Raw genomic sequence first — 23,235 nt, forward strand, 5'->3', positions numbered from 1 at the left:
ATGCTAGAATTTCTCTGAATTTTGGGTATTCCAAGGCAACCTCGAAGATACGAGGATGCCAGAATTATACTCATGCTGTCACTTTAGAGAAAGAATAGTGAGGAAAGTTAAAGTGCATGTAAAGCCCAAAATATACATTTAATATTTCTCTATGCTTACCAGTCTTTAGAAATGGCAGCTGCATTAGTCTTTTTTTTCAGGATACAGAATCCCTCACTGTTCTCTATGTGTGGAGAAGCTGTACTCAATTCCTGATTTGGACAAAAGAACGCCTCCCCTCCCCTCAGCTCCATAACAAATGGGAGTATTCTATAGTCCACAGAGAAAAGCTGGGCATGGCTGATAAAACTGCTTGAGATTTCAGCACAGCAGAGTCAAAACATGGTGAAACATGCAAGTATTGGAAAGAGATTTTTTTTTGCCAAATATATTTTTGCCTACATACTAAAGAGTCATCAAGTAAAAGTAAAAGTCCTCCAAAAAGTTTGTTGATACTTTTTTTTTTTTTGCACCAAACTTGATCTACTCAAGGCTTTTGCACTGGTGCATCAGGTTTTACATCTGAAATACTTAATATATCTACTATTACAGTTTTAGAGCCGGGCTTCAGACTTTTTTTTTCTGGTTTGGTTTAAAAAGAGTAGTGAAAAATTAAAAGTGGTGTCAAATTTTACAGTTGTGTCTTCCTGTCTTGGTGACACTGTGTTCTATTTTTTTATGGGGGGGGGTCAGAAAGTCAATAAGGAAAGGGGGATCTTTTTTTTTTTTTTTTTACTAAACTTTAGGTTGGCATTAAAAAAAAACAAAAAAAACATTAGGTTGGCTTCAAACATTAACTTACATAATAGGGTTTTTGTTCTAATGCAATATTTTGTATCAGACCTTTACCAATGCATAATGAATGGGCAGCACAGTGGCTAAGTGGTTAGCACTTCCACCTACAGTACTAGGATCATTGGTTCGAATCCCAACCACGGCACCACCTGCCTGGAGTTTGCATGTTCTCCCTGTGCCTGCGTGGGTTTCCTCCGGGTACTCCGGTTTCCTCCCACACTCCAAAAGACATGCTGGTAGGTTAATTGGATCCTGTCTAAATTGGCCCTAATATGTGTATGTATGGATGTGAGCTAGGGACCTTAGATTGTACGCCCCTTGAGGGTTAGGGACTGATGTGAATGTACAATATATACTGTATGTAAAGCGCTGTGTAAACTGACGGCGCTATATAAGTACCTGAAATAAAAAAATAAATAAATCCTCCAGTCAAATCTTTTTGTGTGGAATGGAGGGTGATGAGGCAGCAATGACATGACGTGACATGACACTCTACTAATTTTTTGTAACCCCAATGTAAAAAAACCTTTAATAATCTTATTGGAGCTCATTCACACTAGCGTTTGAGGGGCAGTAAAACACCATGGTTTTTACCCCCCTACTTTATCTGCAAAGGCACCAGTTTGGGGGTACACATGCCTCTGTGATCTGCTTCATGGGCACAGCAGGAATTATTGCAGTGTGCTAGTGTGGGGTTCAAGGAGTTAAAACAGGCAGCGAGGTGGTCATACAATACCTCTCCAATGCCTGTTAACTTCTCTCTGAAGAGTGATCCAAATGTAGATTTTAAGCAAAACTTCAAAAAGGGATTCCAACACCATACAGATGTACATAGACTATACAATAAGAGCCTGGAGCTCCAAATACAAATGTTATCTAACATGTAGGCAGTTCTTATCAGCTGCCTACTGAAAGCTGTTGATGGTTTTAGGTGGAAGACTTCTTTGAATGGATAATAAAAATACACACTCACACACAGCCTAAGCTATTAAATGGAAAATAAAGACATGATTTAATAAAAATAAAAAAACTCATAAAAGTGCAAATCATAACAACATTACAAGTGGTTAACAGTAGTCAAGCGTTTCACAGTAAAAAAAAAAATGCGTCTTGCCTTCCATATGACTAACTGAGTAATCACCCTGGGATACATTTCATGCTCCAGTTAACATTGAACGTGTATATTTAAAGCTGGGTTAAACCAGTGTTCTCATTCTTCTATGCCTAGTGACTCTCACAGTGTACACTGTGAAAAATGTCAATGCTGTTTTTAAAGGGGACATATTAAGATGCAAATTAAAGGTAAACTCTTTTTGACATTTGCCACACTACAAAGTTGCTAAATGAAACTCAAAATCATTTCACAATATTTTCAATACGCATGTAAAAGAAATCAGCTAAACATAAATAATCCTACCAATATGTGATAATAAGGCCTCTACTGTTCATAGGGAAAGCCATAGTTCCACGTTACATACTCGGGCTCTGCTTCCTGCTTGGCAGTGTTACACAATGTAAGTCTATGAGTTGGTGGACTCATTAAAAACAATCTGCTTGTGTTGCCTGTTACTAAATATATAATTTCAACTGATATTGAAACAAGAGGCTGAATAACTGTTGTGAACAACCTACCTTCCTTCTAGTGGCTAATCTGCAAATCTCTATACTTAAAGTGATTCTAAAGGCAGAAGGTCTTGCATTCTATGCATTCTATGCACTAAGGTAAAAAACCTGGCTGCAGCTCCCCCCTCAACCCCCCTTATACTTTCCTGAGCCCCATCTTGGTCCAGCGATGTGCATGAGAGTCAGGTCTCTCTCCTCATTCGCTCATACAGCAACGAGAGCCACTGGTTCCTGCTGCTGTCAATCACAGCCAGTGAGCCAATGAGGAGAGAGCGTTGTGTGAGGCAGAGCCATGCTTTTTGTGTGAATGGACAATGTCCATTTACAGGAGGGTGGCTCGGGAGAGAGCCTGCTTGAGTGCCCCCATAGCAAAAGGCTTGCTATTGGGGGCACTTGGCTGGGAGGAGGAGCCAGGACCTCCAGTGGGGGTCCCAAAAAGATGAGGATCGGGGCTTATCTGTGCAAAACCATTGCACAGAGCAGGTAAGTATAACCTATTTGCTATTTAAAAAAAACTTAGAATCACTTTAATATGCTTGTAAATATATGAGAGAATAGCAGAGGTGCAAGCAGAGGTGCAGAACTCATAACTGGCTATTATGAAGAACAAATGTTCATAAACATTTGTCGTCTGTTCATTTTTTGCATATTATTTTCTGGTAAATGAGGACAACAACAATGGTCAGCCAGTGGTAGAAGTGGAGACCTTCGGGGACAAACTCTTGGATTTGTACTGAGGAGTGCCTATTAAAAAAAATCTCATAGTTATGGGTTAAGATCATCAAATACAGCCAGCACCTTTTGGGGGAAGAGCCTCCTCCTTTAGGGTTTAGCATTAGCTGTTAATATGTAAAATTGTATGTTAATATTATAACAACATAATTCAATGATGGGATGCACTAACCTATATTAAGGCTTGATTAACCCTGTCCCAGCCTAAAATACTACCTATTTTTTAGAGGAGGTTTCAAAAAAGGAGAAAGGATTAGAATGTTATATTCGATATGTGGCTGCAAAGATATGTTCATTTATTCCTAAAAAATAAAAAAACCCAAGTGAAATATATGATTGTGTTATAAAATGTGTACTCAATTTAGTATAGAATGGAAATTTGTCTAAATAAAATAAATATTGAGTATAGTGATTTTCCCAGACTTTTTAACTCTTCTTACCTGTGGCCCAGTTTAGAGCAGAACCCAGCCTGCACTAGAATGCATTGTCACACTGGTGATTGAAGTGGACTAATATTAACAAACGTAATAAACGCTAGATATCATGTGTTGGGGATAGCTAAGAGGCAAATGAAAAACAGTAATGATAATACAGCCTGCTCAACTCCTTTACGATGACTGAAATTAATTTGCATACAAAATCCATAAAAACACATAAATAGGCCATTAATGTGTACGTAACCCCTCACAATGAGCTTATTTGCGCTCTTTTGGTCTGTTAAATACACCATTGAAAGTATTTTGTTATATCTGTTCTATAAGTTCAAAAAAACACCTTCACCAAGAATGTTATGAGGCCGATATCTTCTTGTGCACTCTTTCTGTGTATAGAGATGAAGAGGAGATGAAGAGGAGATGAGGTCTGCGTTCTTTGTTAGCCATCATAAATGACATGCACAGGGCTGACATCACGTGCCTTGGAAGTCACAGCTGTTTTGTCATGTCAAAGAGGAAAGTAGGAGGCACACTATATTTCTGGTACATCAATTATTTTTCTGAGCTTGTAGGGCGTTTAACCGCTTCCGCGCCGCCCTAGAGCACAAATACTGCTACATGGTGGCACTGGTGCACAAAATCACGTATATATAATTGATTTTGCAGTTCCGGGTAGGAGGCATGTGGATGCTGCCATTCGCGGCCTCGGTTGTCAATCACCGGGTCCCAGCTGGTGATTCCCTGCTGGCCCCCGGCGATCTCTGAGTATTACCAACGGGGGAGAGACCTGTGTATAAACAACACAGATCTCTCCCCTGTCAGCTCCTGCACACTGCTTTGTATGGCTCTGCATAGCAAAGCAGTGTGCTTACAGTGTAAAGTACACACACAGCAGAGTGTAAAACAGCACACAGTCAACCCTTTGATCGCCCCACATGTTAACCCCTTCCTGCCCAGTGACATTTATACAGCACCAGTGCTTTTTATTAGCACTGATCACTATATTGGTGTCACTGGGGATGGTCATTGACACCAAATCAGTTCCCTCCAGTGTCAGAATGCCCAACGCAATCCCGCTATAAGCCACTGATCGCCACCATTGCTAGTAAAAAAAAATTCCAGTATATATACCACCAATTGCAAAACGCTATAATTTTCGTGTAAACCAATTAATTTACATGTATTGGGATTTTTTTTTTAGCAAAGACAAGCAGCAGAAAACATTTTGGCCTAAATTTATGACAAAATTTAATTTTTTTGTTTATTTTTTTAGTGAACATGTTTAATAGCAAAAAGTTAAATATATATATTTAAAAATTGTTGGTCTTTTTTTGTTTATAGTGCAAAAAATATAAAAAAGCACAGGTAATCAAATACCATTGAAAGAAAGCTCTATCCGTGGGAAAAAGGCTATAAATTTCATTTGGGTGCAGCGTTGCTGACCGTGCAATTGTCAGTTAAAGTAACGCAGAGCTGTATGGCAAAAAATGGCCTGGTTGGGAAGGTTGGTAAATCCTCAAATCCTCTGAAGGGCAAGTGGTTAAAGGGATAAAACTTGGGGAAAATGTGCACGTATTCCAGAGATGTTCTAAATATATATATATATATATATATATATATATATATATGCCTTTGCATATGCTTTAACTCTAGTGGAATAATAACATATGCCTGAAGGATACAGCAAGAGGAGCAATGCCCAAAATTCTATTTGCTGCTCTGACTAATCTAACATGGCCTTAAAGTGTAGACAGATAAACTGTAAAATGTCTCTATTTAATCCAGACTTTTTTTAATTTGAATTATAGCATTCAGATTAGTCATAGCAGCAAATAGAATGGTAGTTTGTCTATTTACACACCTCTTGTAATTTCCCATACATCACCATTTAAACTGGCAGAGAAACGAGCAGTGCTGAAAATGTAACAAAGCAACCTGCAAAATCAAGGCAACAGCAAATAGTTGACTTGACCAGTGAGCTGCTGTTCCTTCCCTATCAAATCACAACACTGACCAAGCAATATTGCTTCAATTGCACAGGAACAAAGTAAGTAGTTAGAACAATATCTTGAAGAGGTGTTGAAGAAAAGTGGTTGAGCAGAATTACATTTTTTGCCTCTTTCACTTAGTTTTTACTGAAGAAGACAAAACAAACATAGACAGTGCACTAGGGATGTACATCTTATCACACAATAAATAAGGTAGCTGGTGCATTCATTCCATAGGATAAACAAAGAAAACTAGTACAAAACATGATAAACCTCTCTAGTTAATTTATTGGGCTTAAGACTTACTGAGTAGGCTTTATTTGGTTGTCTGAAAAAGACCATAAGGTACAAACTGTGTCCATCAATGGCGCAATTATAAATCAGAGGCTCATCAAAGACAATATCACAACAAGGTCCCTTTGATAATTGGTTATCATGGAATCTGCCAAAACAAGCTTGACTGTGGTTATCTAAGGTGGGCTTGGGTGTTGAATTATCACTCCTATGGTTACCCATTCAGAGGAAGAGGGAAGCCCCAACCCATTATGGGTATATAGATAGAGAAGGAGTCAAAAAGGAAGAAGTAGGAAGTGGGAGGAGGGGAGAGAAGGGGAGGGGTGAGAAGGAAATGGGAGATGGAGAGGGAAAGGGGAAGTGGGAAAGGAAGGGGGGAGCCATGAGTGGGAAGGGAAACCCCGGGGCTGTCAGCTTCAGTAAGATCGTCGATGTGCTAGTCACAGCTTTAGGAAGTGCAAACTTGGTTGAGAGGGTGCGAAGTGGAGTAACCAAGGCTGCCAGGTGCATAAAAATTTGTCAAGGGTGTCATCAAGTACCTCCATAAGTTTTTTATTAACCAGTGTGCCGTATACCCGATTCTTGACCTTGTCAAAGCTGAGTGTCGGTGACTTCCATGCTTTTGCTGTTTTGTGGCCATAAAAATGTGAGTGGTAAGCATGCGCACAATTAAATTTTTTGGCAGACAAAGCAGATTACAACAAATTTTTAACTGTGTATTTGGCGCCTTGCCAACAATTGCTTTTCAACATATTCTTGGTACCTGGGTGTTCCCTTGCATCCACTACAATGCAATCACTTTGGCCAATCTCAATTAATTTGTAAGTAAAATATTTCCGGTAATTGTATGTAAAGCAAATGGCTGGTTTATAAAGAGTTAATATATTTTACTGCCTATTATTTCAAAGAACAATTTTTTCTACTGAAAAAAGATGATGTGCCAAATTGGAAAAAAATGTCCCGCCATTTATAATTGAAGGCTTTATGGGACTTCATGGAGGCAGTCATGTATGTTCAGCTCTGATGGAGCCCACTATCAATCTTAACATGCGTGTCTATCTACTCCACTCTTGCTCTTATATGATATAGGACTCAAGAGAATACAAGTGTTGACAAGAGTGACATGTCAATTTGGAGCTACATAATGCTTCTTTTCAGGCTGATGCTTGCTGTATTGTTGGCTGATCAGGATTCAGGAGGTGGTCAGAATTTTTGTTTTCTTCATAGGCTCTCTCCCTGCAAAACTCTCACTCAGAAGTGATATAACATATTTGTGTTTCTAATTAAAGGAAATCATTACTGTGGTCAGAAAACAAAAAATACAAAAACGTCAGTTTGACATCTTAGAGAGCGAATCATTAACTTTTACACAATTCAATTTTCTTTCATTCTGTAACTTCACTGACAGAAGAAAAGAGGACCAGTGAATATCAGATGCTGTGATATAGCCTTTGAAAATCCATGCCTCCTGTTCTCATCTCAAACACTTTGTAGAGGATTATTTAAAAAGCATTGTGTTCACAGGAAAAGCTTTTATAAGCCTTAACGTGGGCAGTTAGTAAGGGAAAAAAAAATCAGGCTTGCTGGGCATGAATTAAGAGCATGCACTGTACTATACTAGCAAAAATAATGAGACATCTGGGTTACAACTTAAAAAAGCAATCTTGCATGAGAACAGTGCCTAAAGAGTGAGATGCACTAATAAAATGCAGATGCTAAGTAACAGTAAATACAAACTAAAAACTCATTATATACTAAGTTGTATACATGTAGAGCTCTTGGACTAATGTAGTGGCAGTACAGACATTCTAATCCCCTCCGCCTGAAAGACTTAAAGTTATTCTAAAGGTTGTAATAAAAACGAACAAAAAAAAATCATGTTATACTTACCTGCCCTGCGCAATGGTTTTGCACAGAGCAGCCCCAATCCTCTTCTTTTTGGGTCCTCTGTTGGCAGTCCTGGCTTCTCCCCCCCAACCAAATGCCCCCGATAGCAAGCCTCTTGCTATGGGGGCACTCAAGTATGCTCACTCCCGAGCTGCGCTCCTGTGAATGGACATTATCTATTCACATACAGAGTGCAGCTTGACCCCACCCCCTTGCTCTCTCCTCATTGGCGCACTGGCTGTGATTGATAGCAGCAGGAGCCAAGGGCTGCTGCTGCTGCTGTCTGAGCCAATGAGGAGAGAGAGACCTGAGAGAGCCGTGACTCTTGTGCACATTGCTGGATTGAGATGGGGCTCAGATAAGTATAAAAATCCATTCTATACTATGCTGTATACATGCAGAGTTTTTGAATTGATGTAGTGGAGGCAGTACAGGCATTTTAATCCCCTCTGCCTAAAAGGCTAAAAATATATAGATATACTGCTACAGGGCGGCAGGGGTGCGCAAAAATCACGTATATATGTGATTTCGCATTTCCGGGCAGGTGGTGCACGCGCCCTACCCGTGCCGCTATTCATGGCCTCGGCTGTCAATCACCGGGTCCCGGCCGGTGATTATTTGCCATGCAAAGCAGTGTACGTACAGTTGAAAGCACAGACATAGCCCACAGTAAAACAACACACAGTTATCCCTTTGATCGCCTTACATGTTAACCCCTTCCTGCCCAGTGCCATTGTACAATGTCAGTGTTTTTTATTAGCACTGATCACTGTATTGGTGTCACTGGGGATGTCATTGGCACCAAGTCAGTTCCCCCCAATGTCAGAATACCCGCCGCAGTCCAGCTATAAGTCGCTGATTGCAGCCATTACTACTAAAAAGAAAAAAAAATCCAAGTATATATACCGCCATTTGTAGACGCTATAACTTTAACATAAACCAATTAATTTACACGTATTGGGATTTTTTTTTTAGCAAAGACATGTAGTAGAATACATTTTAAATTTATGAAGAAATTTGATTTTTAAAATTTTTTACTGGACATGTTTAAAAGAAAATTCAAAAATATTGTTTTTTTCTCAAAAATTTTTTTTATAGCGCAAAAAATAAAAAATGCACAGCTGACCAAATAACACCGAAAGAAAACTCTATTCATGGTAAAAAGGACGTAAATTTAATTTGGGTGCAACGTTGCATGACCACTCAATTGTCAGTTAAAGTAACGCAGTAATATTTAACAGCAGTAGAGAAAAGTCAAGGCACCAGGCTGGCTGTGTTGTGTGTCAGAAATGGGCAAACCTTAGAAATAAAAAAACAGAAATACAAATCATTTGGCAGTTATATTTTATATGTATGTAAGTATTACACCTGTGTATTTAGCGGTTTGCCTATAGTTCAGTTTTAAATATACTCTGCAGTAGAAGTTCAGAAAAAAGACTTTGAAGACCTACTAAGACGCTGCTGAAGGCAATGTTCAACGGAGACGTAAGACACATTCAGGTTATGCATTCTCTAACAACTCAAAAATTACTGTAACATTTCCAATGTCAGCAATAATGGTAACAATGGTAAAACCAAGCATTCGGTTCGTTCCTGGGGAGGGGTGGAATGGTCCTTGTAATGAGTAATAAGCAAGGACAAGGAATGGGAATAAGTCCTTGAATGTTGCAATAAATGTCCTCAAAATGGATATTCACAAGATAAATATGAGTCCATAGACACTGCATTACTTAGGGGCCGAGACCTGAAGAAGAGCTAGAAGGAACTCTGTATGAAGATCAAAGGAACAAAAGTGGCGCCTTCTAAGTGCGGCATGTTATAATCCTTTATTCTAAATGAGTGGTAAATAGCTCACAAGACATATGATGAGAGAGCGCTTTTTGTCATACAATGCATCCGCTGTGGTCTGGATAGTGCATGCCTGTCCAATGGCGTACGGCCAGATGACACGGCGGCGCTGGTGGCTCCCAGCACTTCCTATGGGGGTTCAGGTACACCAGGAAGATGTGCGGTCATCACTTCCGGCCACCAAGGTAGCGGGAGGTGGTGCGCGTTCGGAGCATGCGTGCTCCCTCATCAGGCCATGATGATTTGCTGGGAGCCACCAGCGCCACCATGTAATCCGGCCCTACACCATTGGACAGGCATCCGGACCACAGCGGATCCATTGTATGACAAAAAGCGCTCTCCCATCATATGTCTTGTGAGTTATTTACCACTCATTTAGAATAAAAGGTTTTGAACATGCTGCACTTAGAAGGCACCGCTTTTGTTCCTTTGACCAACGTCAACAATAGACTCTTTTTACTTTTTCTCTTAATGTGGTCTGCTGCATTTCAGACTCCCATAGAGTTTCTAATATCAAATGCATGGAATCTGCAAGCACTGAAAACCCTAAGTGCATGGGATAACTTTAGTTTTAGCTGCGTGACAGCTGTTATTCAGCAAATTGCTTAAACGGTTTGAAAAAATGGAAAATGCTTTGGTATACAGTGTACTAAAAACTAATAGTTACAAAAATGACATTAAATGGAGTTGGTCTGCTCTACTCAATTAGAAGACATTAGACAGAGGAGGGGATGTACAATACAGTGTGCAAAAAACATTTCAAGCAGCTATAAAAAGCACATATTGATGCTCTATTACTAGGACAAGACAGGATAACCCCCCCCTCCCCCAACAGGGTATGTGCAGTAGATGCACCTAGAAAAACTTACAAGGCGTGTGTCTTCTAAACATTAAAATTGTGAAAATTGATTGCAAATAATTAAATTGTATCGAAAATGGATTTTTAAACGAGATTTATCTGTAAACAAACATATTCGTTATTGTGGCTAAGGCTGTAGTCACATTTGTGCAGCACGTTTCACAAAATGCATCACGTTGGTGCGGCTATTCATTATTTATGTGTTTGTAAAGTTAAAAGGTTTTTTTACCTTAAAGCGATACTAATGGTTATTTATTTTTTTCACTTGTAAAATAACAAACATGTCTATACTTACCCGCTCTGTGTAGTGGTTTTTCTGTAGGGAGTCCCCATAGCATAGCAAGCAGCTTGCTAGAATGCATGAAGGTAAAACTTGAGCCTTTACAACTACTTTAATGCACTCTTTGCACTAAAGGATAGTTCACCTTTCATAACATGTTACATTACATGTTACCCCCATATTTAGGGTGCAACATGTTATGAAAGGATCGGTCCCTGCTCCCCCGATTTGACAGCAAGCTGGGGATCTTCTCCCCCTGCTAGCTGTCAAAATAGAAAAAAAAAATTGCAATTGTGCAGGGCTCCAGCCTCTGTGAATGAGAAAACTACAAGCCCCAACAGCCTTAGCGGCTGTCGGCTTGTAGTTCTCAATGAACTACCACCTCGCTGTGGTAGTTCATTGAGTCTTCCTGTCAGAGTGTATTGGTTTGCTCGTACAGGATGTACTGGCAAGTGGATAAACTGACAGGTCTGCAGGAGACCTGCATGGCACCAGTGATCTGCTGATCGCTGGTGCAATGCTTTACAGGCCCCTGCAACAAAAAAAATAAAATGCATATTTTTTTTACCTGCAAAAAAAAAAAATGTGCATTTATTATTTTTTGCAAAAGGTGAATTTGTCCTTGAAGGTAAAAAAGCTTTTACATGTATCTCCCCCTCCCACAGCAGCCCTAAATACTCACCTGAACCTGATTTTGGCCCAGCACTGTGCACATCTGTATCAGTTCTTCTCCCCTCTCCCAGCTCTCACAGGCTTGGCTAAGAGCAGCAGGAACCAGTGGCTCTTGCTGATGTCAGTAAAAACCTCTGAGTAGAAAGCGAGGGGTGGGGCCGAGCTGAGTTGTCTGAATAGATGTAAACAGCCTGGCTCGGGAGTGAGCCCACACGAGAGACCACCATAGGAAGTGGCTTTCTATGGTGGACACTCAGAGGAGGGGAGGAGCCAGGAGCTCCAGCAGGGGACATGAGAAAGGAGAATCAGGGCTGCTCTGTGCAAAAACATTGCACAGAACATGTAAGTTTAACATATTTTTTATTTCCATTAGTAAAAAAAACACAGCTTTAATATTACTTTAATAGCACCCCAAATGCAGCAAGCAAGACACATGTTTTGCATGTGAAAAAAACTGCGCAGCTGAAAAAACTGCACAAAGCTCAAAAAAATGCTTGAGGTTCTTTGCCACCTTTGTCATGGATAAGGCAGCATATTGAAATGAAAAACGTGCAAAAATATGCATGTGTACGACTTGTTACATGCTGTGAATGGGGGCTTAGTCTTTGCAGTTTTCATACAAGTCTTAGGTTTACAGACGAAAAAAGGTTTTCTGGGCACCTTTGCTACACCACATACCTGATTTATATATCATGGTGAGTGAGGAGGTCCTGAAATACCACCATCAGCACTGACAGCAACTACGCCCACACTAAGGGACCATTCACATCTGAGTATTTTATTTTTTATTCCCCAAAAACAGTTTGATTGAAAAAATAAAGCAGAGTGGTAACAAATACGGGTTACTTTTCGGGTCATAGATACAGCTCAATAAACGCCCGTATCTCAGACAGGATATAAATCTGGAACATATAAAATGTCATCAGTTAACATTACTTGATTCAGGAGGATATGAACAAGAATAACAGAGGAGGACATGCTCCAAACCAGGATTGACATACAGTAAAGTGAACATATCAGATGGGTATATACATCAGCCAAACCACGCATGAGCCCCTTTCAATGCCAGATGTAGTGTAGTACAAAATGAGAGGATGGTGAGAACATTAGATAATAGGATGTCCACCCCTGAGGGTTGGAGGTCGAGGAGCTGCAATTGTATCTGTAAGTCTGCTAGTATTCTAGGTTCATTTGAACTCAGAGAAATGAGAAAGTAATGTTAAGAATGTAGGATAGGGTGAGGCGGGATAAGGAGAGGGAAAGAGAAAGGTAAGAAAAAGGAGAGGGGAGAGAGATGGAGAAGAGAAAAAAAAAGGGGTAGCAGCTGCAACTACTCCAGGTCAAGCCAGTTGAGATAATCGAGCAGCAATCGGATGTCTCATATGGCGATCTAGATAGGAGTGTGTAGTAGTCCAGTATAAAGGTCAGTTTCCGTGATATTTGGGTCGTAATATTCGGTCTCAGTCATGTAGGGTAAACATTATATGCATGAAACTCGAAAAAAGTTATTTATTCCTAGAGGTCGTCACGTTATGGAGTATTTTATATCTTAAAACTCAAAAATGCTCAACATCCAAGAACCCAAGTATTTCAATGGTATCTGTTCATATATGAGCACTCAGACGTCTGTAGCTCGATATCTGAAGCTCCAAAAGCTACTTGAGCTACTTTTGAGGAAGAATTGGGCATTTTCGACCCCATAGACTGCAATATGAACACATGAAAACACTAGAATCAAGCTTTTTTGAGCATTTTTCAGGTACATTTCAGAACTTTTTTCACCAGTAAGAACTGGTCTCCCACCCCTAACGCTTTCCATTGGCTATAAAAAAACCCCCCAAAAACCTGAAATTTTAATAGACGTAAAACATTTGTAATACACTTTTAAAATGCTTGTATACATTTGCAAAAACGCTCATACACCTGAAAATTGCTCTGTTCAAGTGTGAATGCACACCTGACAGATATAAACTCTATTGAAGATTCCAAATTGCTTTTTGTAAACTCCTCCAATCTAAATTATTAAGTTTTCATTCTTTAAGCACTCCTTATTTAAATTTGGAAACAAATCACTTCCATAAGTAATGGGTTAAAATAAGCTTTAAAGAATTCATGTGTATTATTCCCACTGAAATATCTTTAGAAAAGAAGAGATTTATTATATAATATATATTAATCGTTCTACAAAAAGTGAAATTGCTCTGCCCTTACCTCCTGAAACTTTTTTTTTCAATGTACGCAAGCGAGAAATGATGATGGTGATAAAATGTAGACGACTGGCAATAGCTAGTAAATGCATCAGCAGTGCTTAAAGTTGTACTAAAGTTACATTTATTACATTAAGTATTAAAAAAGAGCATGAATCACCAACCAAAACGCTGTATTAGTATTGCTAAAATATTTTTTCTTACTTTGAAAATCTGTGCATATACTCATTTCATCCCTGTAGCTGCTGTTTTTTTTACTGGCTCTTCATAATAGCCAGCAGGGTGTGATACATCAGCTTCCTGCTGATTGCAAAATTGCATCTCCCATGGCTCCTTGCAGTGCTTCCTGTCATACCTCTCTTCTGTCTGAGCCTCAGTGAAAGAACTCATCCTCAGGCACACTTTATATGTGCATGTTCCAGGGAAGGAACTGGCCACTGGCCGATGTAGACTTTAGCTATGCATTCTGCCCATCAGTTGCTTGGTTACAATCTAGAAGGCCTGTTTCAGGAAAAATATTCAAACAACTGATCAGCACAGCATAGATAAAATCTGCACCATCCAGTGGCCAGCAGGAAGGAACATGCTCATCTAAAGGGATGCCAGGGTTCTTTTTTTGTTCACTCTAGCTCATCACTGGTCATCACTTACACTTGTAGTCTCTGCTATGAATGAATAGATGGCTACAAAGGGGAATATTGGGAGAGCAGAACGAATTGTAGACACAAGCATAAAGGAAGTGAATGCAGATGGGGATCTCTGGAATTACTGTATTTATGGGGATTAAATGTACATATAACTTTAAAGAAACAAGATAAAATCATTAAGAATTGGAACTTGAAGCATACATGTAATTTTTTTTTTTTATGTATTAAGGGTAAAGACATCCAGGAGGAAAAGCATCTACAAATTTACAAGCTCTATTTGGCCTTATCAATTGATTTTTGTTGTGAACCATAGCAGTCCATACTCTCTGAAGAATACAGTACAGTTCCTGTAGCCAAAGGCAAGCCTCTTTATTTTGAGTGAGGATGATTCACTACTGGACAGAACATTATGTGCAATGACTAGTCTGCATTGCAGATCGTATAAACTTTATTTCCAGCTGCAATTCTACAAAAGGATGGGACAGTTCCTCAAAATAACACAGTCAAACCCCCCCAAAAAGGTAAATCATTACTATCTGCATTTTCACAAGTGTATGTTGTGTCTGGAATGAAATTATTAGTTTGTACGTACAGTAAAGCGATTTATTGCACTACATTGGTTTGCTGGTCTCCCTGTATTAGGCACAAATGTATGTTACACCAAAATGCCACAGATACACCTATACTTGAACTGAAAACATTTGTCATATGGGGAGAGAAACTGTCCATCTCAGCTGCCACTTTGTACATGGTGGCACAAGGTTTCCAATGAAACCCCCGTTCTCTGACGGGTCACTTCACTACTACCATTCCTCTGCCATCATGTATATTTACAGTGTTAGATGGTGTTAGTACTGCAATCAAACACACATTCACATTTCAGTAACCACCTAATTTTCCATTATAAATGGAACCAAATATTAAAAATTCACCATGCTTTTAGGACAATAAAATAAGAAAATGTGACCAGGGACTTCTGAAAAACAATACTTATTTGGTACCCAGTTTGTCTTGTAATCAATGCAATCTTAAAAAGGAACTCAAATGCTACCAAAAAGTTTAAAACTAAAAAGAAATGAACCAGAGCTATTTATATCACTAAATATCTGTGTGGGCTAATATCAGAAAAAATCAGATCAGCTGTAATCACAAAGGTTTATGTACACCGTCATTTGTTTGCATCAGAACCACTTCTCTCTCCACACAAGTCAACAGGAATGCAAAAGAGGCTTGATGCAGCCAAGGAAGGTGGTCAGAAGGACTTATGAAAGAACTAAGAAGCATTCCAAACTAATCTCAGATTCAAGCTGAAGGCACCTGAAAGCTTGCTGCATTTGCTAACCTACTGAAGGCATAAATTTGTGTCTTTATTACCATTCACGGTAATGACTGTTTTGCATTCTCTGGGAGGCCCGCTGGCTAAACTTCTCAGGTCTCCTCTGGAGGTCAGTGAGCACAAACCCACACCTATGTTTATCCATTGCAACCAATCAGAGTTCATTCAGCTGAAGATGAGTTCTGATTAATTGTTATGGGTTCCTACACTTAAAGTAACACTAAACTCTGGTTTATAAAAAAGAAACTCCTGTTTGATTATGTATTCCTAACTCAAAACAGAACCATTTAGTCCTCATGCACACTGGACGTTTTTACAGCTGCCGTTTTTGGCTTTTGATGGTTTTTTCTACAGCTAGTAAACCCCCCCAGCATGTTATCCTATGTGTCCATGCACACACAGACTGTAATCAACATTTTTTGGCAGGGACGTTTTTTGGCTGGAAAAAAACCCCAGGACTAGTGGGTTTCTAGAGGAGTTTTTTAGCTGTAAAAACGCTCTAATGCTGAAAAACACGATAAAACGCCTGCAAACCGGCGTTTTTGGACTTTTTTTGCTCCCCCCCCCAATTTTTCTTTTTGAGTAAGAAAAAAAACACTTAAAAACGCAAAACGAGAGAAAATGCCACTAAACACTAATTTAGAAATGCTAAAAAAAAGCTGAAAACGCATGTTTTTGACGTGACTTTACACAGCTAACGCTACCAGCGTTATCAAAACGCCCCGTGTGCATGGAGCCTTATTGCTCTCAGCCTCAAATCTCCCTTTTTTTTGCTGCTGTGATCCAACTTCCTATTAGAGGGTGGCTGGGTTAATTCTCAATAACCAGTGTATGTTGGAACGTAGCCAACCTCTATTGCGGACTCCTGGGATGGACTAGGAACTTTGGACTATAGGATGGGTAGTGTGCATAGAGCAGTGCACACGACCACATCTAATGTGCACTGCTAAGTTCAACCAAATGGAAGTGAGAGAGAAGGAGAGGTTCAGGAGCTCACGGAGGACGTAGGCACGAAAACACAATATGAAACAATTTCACGAAAAATAGATTACAGGGCCATTAAGTAGAGGATATGTATGGGTTCGTTTTGGGGGATAAAGATAATGTTTCGTGTCACTTTAAATCACTTTAAATCCAAAGTACAGCAACAGAAAAATATGTATGAATTCATTGTACTGCAATACTTAAAAAAAAAAAAATATAGAACTGTTGACCATATCTATAGTGCATCTCCACTGCAGACGCCCTTCCTGGTCTTACAGGAAAATGCTGCAGAGAGCAGCATTGCATCATTACATTGTGCAGGAGTATGGTATTTATCATGTTACACATGCACTGTTTATTTGCCTTTAATAAGTTTGTCCCTACCTAACTCTGTAACTAGTGGATGCTCTATGTATTTAATCCCATCCTTCTTCATGCTTTAGCCTTCATTCCTCACATGTACTGTATTCTGCTGGAGCTACACACACTGCTTTTTTAACCAATCTGATATTCATCCGTTATGCTCTGCATACGTTTTTGGATTAAAGCTTTCTACAATCTGCAAAATGTAATTTGTATCTAGTCCCTGGGGGTTTACTGAACTGGAGAGTGAACAATCTGGGGCAAATCTGCATAGAAACCAATCAGCTTCCAGGTTTTATTGCCAAAGCTTAAAGTGTTACTAAACCCACAACAGTAAAATCAGTCTGTATATGCAGTAAAGCATGCTTGTTATACTCACTGTAGAACCTAAGGGGTTAATCCTCTGCACTGTGTAAAAAGGCTGTTTGATCATGTTTTCTCTGCCCTTCCTTGTTTAATTGTCCACACTGATAACACAGACTGAACCCGTAGCCCTTCTGCACATGCACAATTTATTGTGTATTGCTAGAGAGGAATTATTTTCTTGGGAGAGTGCATGTGATCAGCGCAGGGCCAATCAGTCCTGTCCAGACAGAAGTCAGGGGTTCTACATCCTCCTAGAGCAGAAAGAAAACTCCTCCTACAAGCTTTAACCAGTGCTGAAGTCACAAGACTGCTCTAACTGCTGAAGAGAAAAGGTATTTAGCAGTTTATATTTGCTAAAATAATTGCACTTCCATGTTGAGTGTACTGTGGGAGACCAGATATAGTGAATGCAGGGTCCGGGGTTTAGTAACACTTTAATTGAACAAGCTGATGTTAGAGGCTGATCGGCTGCCATGCACAGCTTCACCAGATTTTGAGTGTTCCAGCTTTAGTAAATCTCCCCTTCTGTCTACCAAGCTACTGAGACTGTAAATTAAGTTATCTCCCCAGAACTGAATTAGATATAGAAATCACATTTTCAGTGCTTAGATTGCAGAACAGAAAAGTAATATACTGTAATCCTATACTTCATTAAAAAATAAAGAACACAATCTGCTCTGTGATATTTCTTAATGTAAGAATTTATGCAGAGAGACAATAAATAGTATTGCCATATTCTTCGAAAATATAAAACATGTACTGTGTTAAAGAGGTAGTAAACCGCAACCCCCCCCAAAACAAAAGAAAAAATGGTCCCCTGCAGGATAATGGCATAGTGTGCAAGTATGCATCACATACTAGCACATTATGGAATCCTTACCTTAGAATGTAGTTCCCTAGCAGCAAGCTGTCACCACTAACTGGACTTCCAGCTTTACATGTCTTCCTTCCATGTTCACGGGCTCTCGCCATTACAATGGCCAAGCCTTGATGACATCACTTCCACACATGCACACGGGAGACACGGCCATGGAACAGATCTCTCAATGGACATCATGACATCATGGGCTGCTACTAAAGCAAATATCTGCTAAACGGTACACGTTTAGGAGATATTTATTGTACCTACAAGTAAGCCTCTTTATATACCTGTAGGTACAAGTAAACAAGGGGGACTTTACTATCACCTTAAATTATGGAAAAAAAAACAAACAAAAAAACCATACCTTGTCGCCTTCGACTGTTCAATTTTCGAAAGCAAGTTCCTTCTACAAGTCGGTTAAGTCTTTGTTGCTTTATCAGTTCTAATATTTCTGGTTGGATCTTCTCTTTGAGTTCCCTGTGTGAAAAAAAGGGCAAAACATGAAGTATATATACTGTATTTGTGCTGTATTTGCTACATGAGATCTATAATAACATAATAAAATAATATATAGCATAATATAATATATAATGTGTGCGTGTATGTATGTATATATATATATATATATATATATATATATATATATATATATATACATACAGTGGGGCAAAAAAGTATTTAGTCAGCCACTAATTGTGCAAGTTCTCCAACTTGAAAAGATGAGAGAGGCCTGTAATTGGCATCATAGGTAGACCTCAACTAGGAGAGACAAAATGAGAAAAAAAATCCAGACAATCACATTGGCTGATTTGGAAAGAACTTATTTGCAAATTATGGTGGAAAATAAGTATTTGGTCAATATCAAAAGTTCATCTCAATACTTTGTTATATATCCTTTGTTGGCAATGACAAACGTTTCCTGTAAGTCTTCACAAGGTTGGCACACACTGTTGCTGGTATGTTGGCCCATTCCTCCATGCAGATCTCCTCTAGAGCAGTGATGTTTTGGGGCTGTCGCTGGGCAACACAGACTTTCAACTCCCTCCAAAGGTTTTCTATGGGGTTGAGATCTGGAGACTGGCTAGGCCACTCCAGGACCTTAAAATGCTTCTTACGAAGCCACTCCTTCGTTGCCCGGGCGGTATGTTTGGGATCATTGTCATGTTGGAAGACCCAGACACGTTTCATCTTCAATGCCCTTGCTGATGGAAGGAGGTTTGCACTCAAAATCTCACGATACATGGCCCCATTCATTCTGTCCTGTACATGGATCAGTCGTCCTGGTCCCTTTGCGGAGAAACAGCCCCAAAGCATGATGCTGCCACCCCCATGCTTAAGTCGCGTCCTTTTAAAAAAACGCTCAGAAAGCGTGGCAAAAGCACGGTAAAAACGCCTATATGTTTTTACGGCGGATCAGTGTGAAAGTAACCCTAGGGAAAGAAGATATGAAGAAAAATCACCACAACAGAAACACATAGGTACAAAAACTTGATGAAGGTTCTAAAGCTTTCACAATGTCCTTATCCTAAAAATATAAAGTTTTGATTGGATTGGCACTTTAAAAGAAAGGGATTTCAGCCTTGTACTGCGATCACAAACCAGGAATAAAAAATACAAATTGAATAACATGAACTTTCAACCCCCCCCCCATAATTTAGATATTAAAATTTAAAAACATTAACATAGCTAAATAGGATTTTTTTTTTTTAATTTTATTTACACAGCTGACTTCCATCACCACGTTTCAACAGAAAAATCTACAACCTACCACCAGTTGGAGTTCAGAGAGTATATGTCTGCAGTGATTGAATCCCTTACTAAGTGCCAATCAAATCTGAGTTTTCCTGTGATCCTACTTCACCAGGCCTAACTAAGATACAATATACCATTTTTTCATATTGAATCTTCCAAACCCTCTAATCATTATCCTCCCTTGCTTGTCTCAACCAGTCTACCTTGAAAAAAAATTCCAGATGGCTTACAAAAAAAACAAGATTGGGCAGCTGCTACTGTAACTATCCAATTCAAGTCAGGGTAATCAGATTCAGTGACATCAAAATAAGTGACTTGTCATTCTAAGAATAAAACACTTTATTATTTTTAGACTGAAGTCATTGCTCTGTTGAATTACATATAGTTGAAATATTTGTTCTTGAAGAAATGGATAAAAGATTTTAGGATTACATAAATCTTCGTGAAATCTTCACATCAGACACATATTACTTTGGAGATTTATATATATATATATATATATATATATATATATATATACACACATACATACATACCGGTGAAACTCGAAAAATTAGAATATCGTGCAAAAGTTCATTTATTTCAGTAATGCAACTTAAAAGGTGAAACTACATGCAAAGCAAGATAGTTCAAGCCGTGATTTGTCATAATTGTGATGATTATGGCTTACAGCTCATGAAATCCTCAAATCCACAATCTCAGAACATTAGAATATTACATGCAATCATGAAAACAAGGATTGTACATAGAACAATATTGGACCTCTGAAAAGCATAAGCATGCATATGTACTCAGTACTTGGTTTGGGCCCCTTTTGCAGCAATTACTGCCTGAATGCGGCGTGGCATGGAAGCTATCAGCCTGTGGCACTGCTGAGGTGTTATGGAAGACCAGGATGTTTCAATAGTGGCCTTCAGCTCTTCTGCATTGTTTGGTCTCATGTCTCTCATCTTTCTCTTGGCAATGCCCCATAGATTCTCTAGGGGGTTCAGGTCAGGCGGGTTTGCTGGCCAATCAAGCACAGTAATCCCACGGTCATTGAACCAGGTTTTGGTGCTTTTGGCAGTGAGGCAGGTGCCAAGTCCTGCTGGAAAATGAAGTCAGCATCTCCATAAAGCTCGTCTGCGGAAGGAAGCATGAAGTGCTCCAAAATCTCCTGGTAGACGGCTGCGTTGATCCTGGAATTAATGAAGCACATTGGACCAACGCCAGCAGATGACATGGCTCCCCAAATCAACACAGGCTGTGGAAACTTCACACTGGTCTTTAAGTATCTTGCAGTGTGTGCCTCTCCATTCTTCCTCCATACTCTGGGTCCTTGGTTTCCAAATGAGATGCAAAGGTTGCTCTCATCAGAAAAGAGGACTTTGGACCACTGAGCAACAGACCAGGTCTGTTTTTCTTTAGCCCAGCTAAGACGCTTCTGACGTTGTTTCTTGTTCAGCAGCGGCTTGACAAGAGGAATACGACATTTGAAGCCCATGTCCAGGATCCATCTGTGTGTGGTGGCTCTTGATGCACTGACTCCAGTCTCAGTCCACTCCTTGTGAAAGTCCCAAACACTTTTGAATGGCCTTTTCCTGACAATCCATCCCTGGAACCCTTTGCAGGTGTTATGGCTTAATTAGCTGATTAGAGTGGGACACTTTGAGCCTAGAATATTGCACCTTTTCACAATATTCAATTATGACAAATCACGGCTTGAACTATCTTGCTTTGCAATTAATGAGTCTATCTCATATATTAGTTTCACCTTTTAAGTTGCATTACTGAAATAAATGAACTTTTGCATGATATTCAAATTTTTTGACTTACACACATATATATATATATATATATATTGGGGGTTATCTCAGATGGGGATCACCTTTCCTGGGAAAAATACAGTCCAGGAGGCAGGTTTTTCTTAAGTCTGGCTTGTAGCCAGTTTTATATAAAAGGTTGCATGGAAAATAAACAAAACAAAAACAGAGAAAAAACTCCTTGCCATCCAGGCACTAACTAAACAGAAGAGATTTCTATCTCACATGTGAAAGGCTTCTCCCAGTCACCAACCAAATAAAGCATAGTGCAAACCTTTCCTTTCTTGTACAAGGCAAACTTTCATATCCACAGATCTCTCGCAAGTATGGCTTCCTGAGTCCCAGGCCAAGAGCAACCTCTTGCTCCAGTCCTGCTTTATTTATACAGTAACACCTGCTGGTGGTCACAAGTGGAATGGAAAATCCAGTTCAGAACCCACACAACCAAGGTGGCCTGGAAAACCTGGGCTGGGTTGTCTGGTTCTGATCTATGTGAAGAAGCCACTAAAAGCACTTCCATCACAAACAGAGGCTTTCTCTGCGTAATGTGTGATATTTTCACTTTCACTTCTGCTTTATGTATCAGATGGTGATGGAGCAGGACCTGGCTCTCAAGTAGACAGCCCAGCAATTCAGATTACATAGGATAGCTGCTCTCCTGGTGTAATTTGCAGGGTACAGCTGTCACTTTGACAGCTAGCTTCAGTCTGCATCTAAAGCACTGACAGTAGCCTCTGGTACACAGAGAAGGGTTCCACAGACACAAAGTGATATCCGAATGAACAATTGACAGCCCGACCCCTCTTATTATACTGGCAAAAAATTCTGCCACTCCTAAAACAAACAGCAGGAACAGGCAAACCGTCAAACAGAGAGTCCAACAGATTTCCAATGAAACCTACGAAGCAAGGCTGACAATTTGAAAGCCGGGTTCTTCTCTTTGTATAAGAAATGTTGACAGCAACTACTGTATTATAAATATTTTAAAATAAATGTTGTTCTGATATCATCTATTGGAAATAAGGAAGGAAGTCATTCAGCAGTAGTGTGGGGTTACTGATTGAGAGTTATAATGGATATGGTACCAGGTATGTGCTACAACACCAGTGCCTCCCTGGAAAGATGAGAAAGTAACAATAGAGAGAGCAGTAAGCACCAAAAAACCACTTCTAGGCAAATTATAAACTGTGTGACAAGATTTTTGATTTTTAAAGAACCTTCTCTCTTGTATAACAGTTTCCACTCAACATAACTCAATACACAGCCATTAATGTCTAAACCACTAAGTAAAAATGTTGAAATTGGGCCCACGTAGCCATTTTCCCTCAGGTGTCAAGGTCTCAGGTGTGAATGGGGACCAGGTGTGGTAAATTTGGTGTCATCGCTCTCTCTCATACTGGTCACTGGAAGTTCAACATGGCACCTCATGGCAAAGAACTCTCTGAGGATCTGAAAAAAAAAAAAT

At 39.5% G+C, this 23,235-nt stretch overlaps 1 protein-coding gene across 3 annotated transcripts in view; it reads right to left on the reverse strand.

Moving 5' to 3' along the window:
• ELMO1 (engulfment and cell motility 1) overlaps window positions 1-23,235 on the reverse strand; it is a 533,930-nt gene that overhangs the window by 25,351 nt on the left and 485,344 nt on the right. For all 3 annotated transcript variants that reach the window (XM_089687036.1, XM_089687028.1, XM_089687045.1), the window contains one exon: window positions 18,581-18,693. In XM_089687036.1, coding sequence (XP_089543162.1) covers window positions 18,581-18,693 — 113 coding nt within the window. The remainder of the gene's footprint in view (window positions 1-18,580; window positions 18,694-23,235) is intronic.

This window comes from Staurois parvus, unplaced genomic scaffold, assembly GCF_062004578.1.
Source record: "Staurois parvus isolate SC_StPar_1 unplaced genomic scaffold, SC_StPar_1.0 ptg000020l, whole genome shotgun sequence".
Lineage (NCBI taxonomy): Eukaryota > Metazoa > Chordata > Amphibia > Anura > Ranidae > Staurois > Staurois parvus.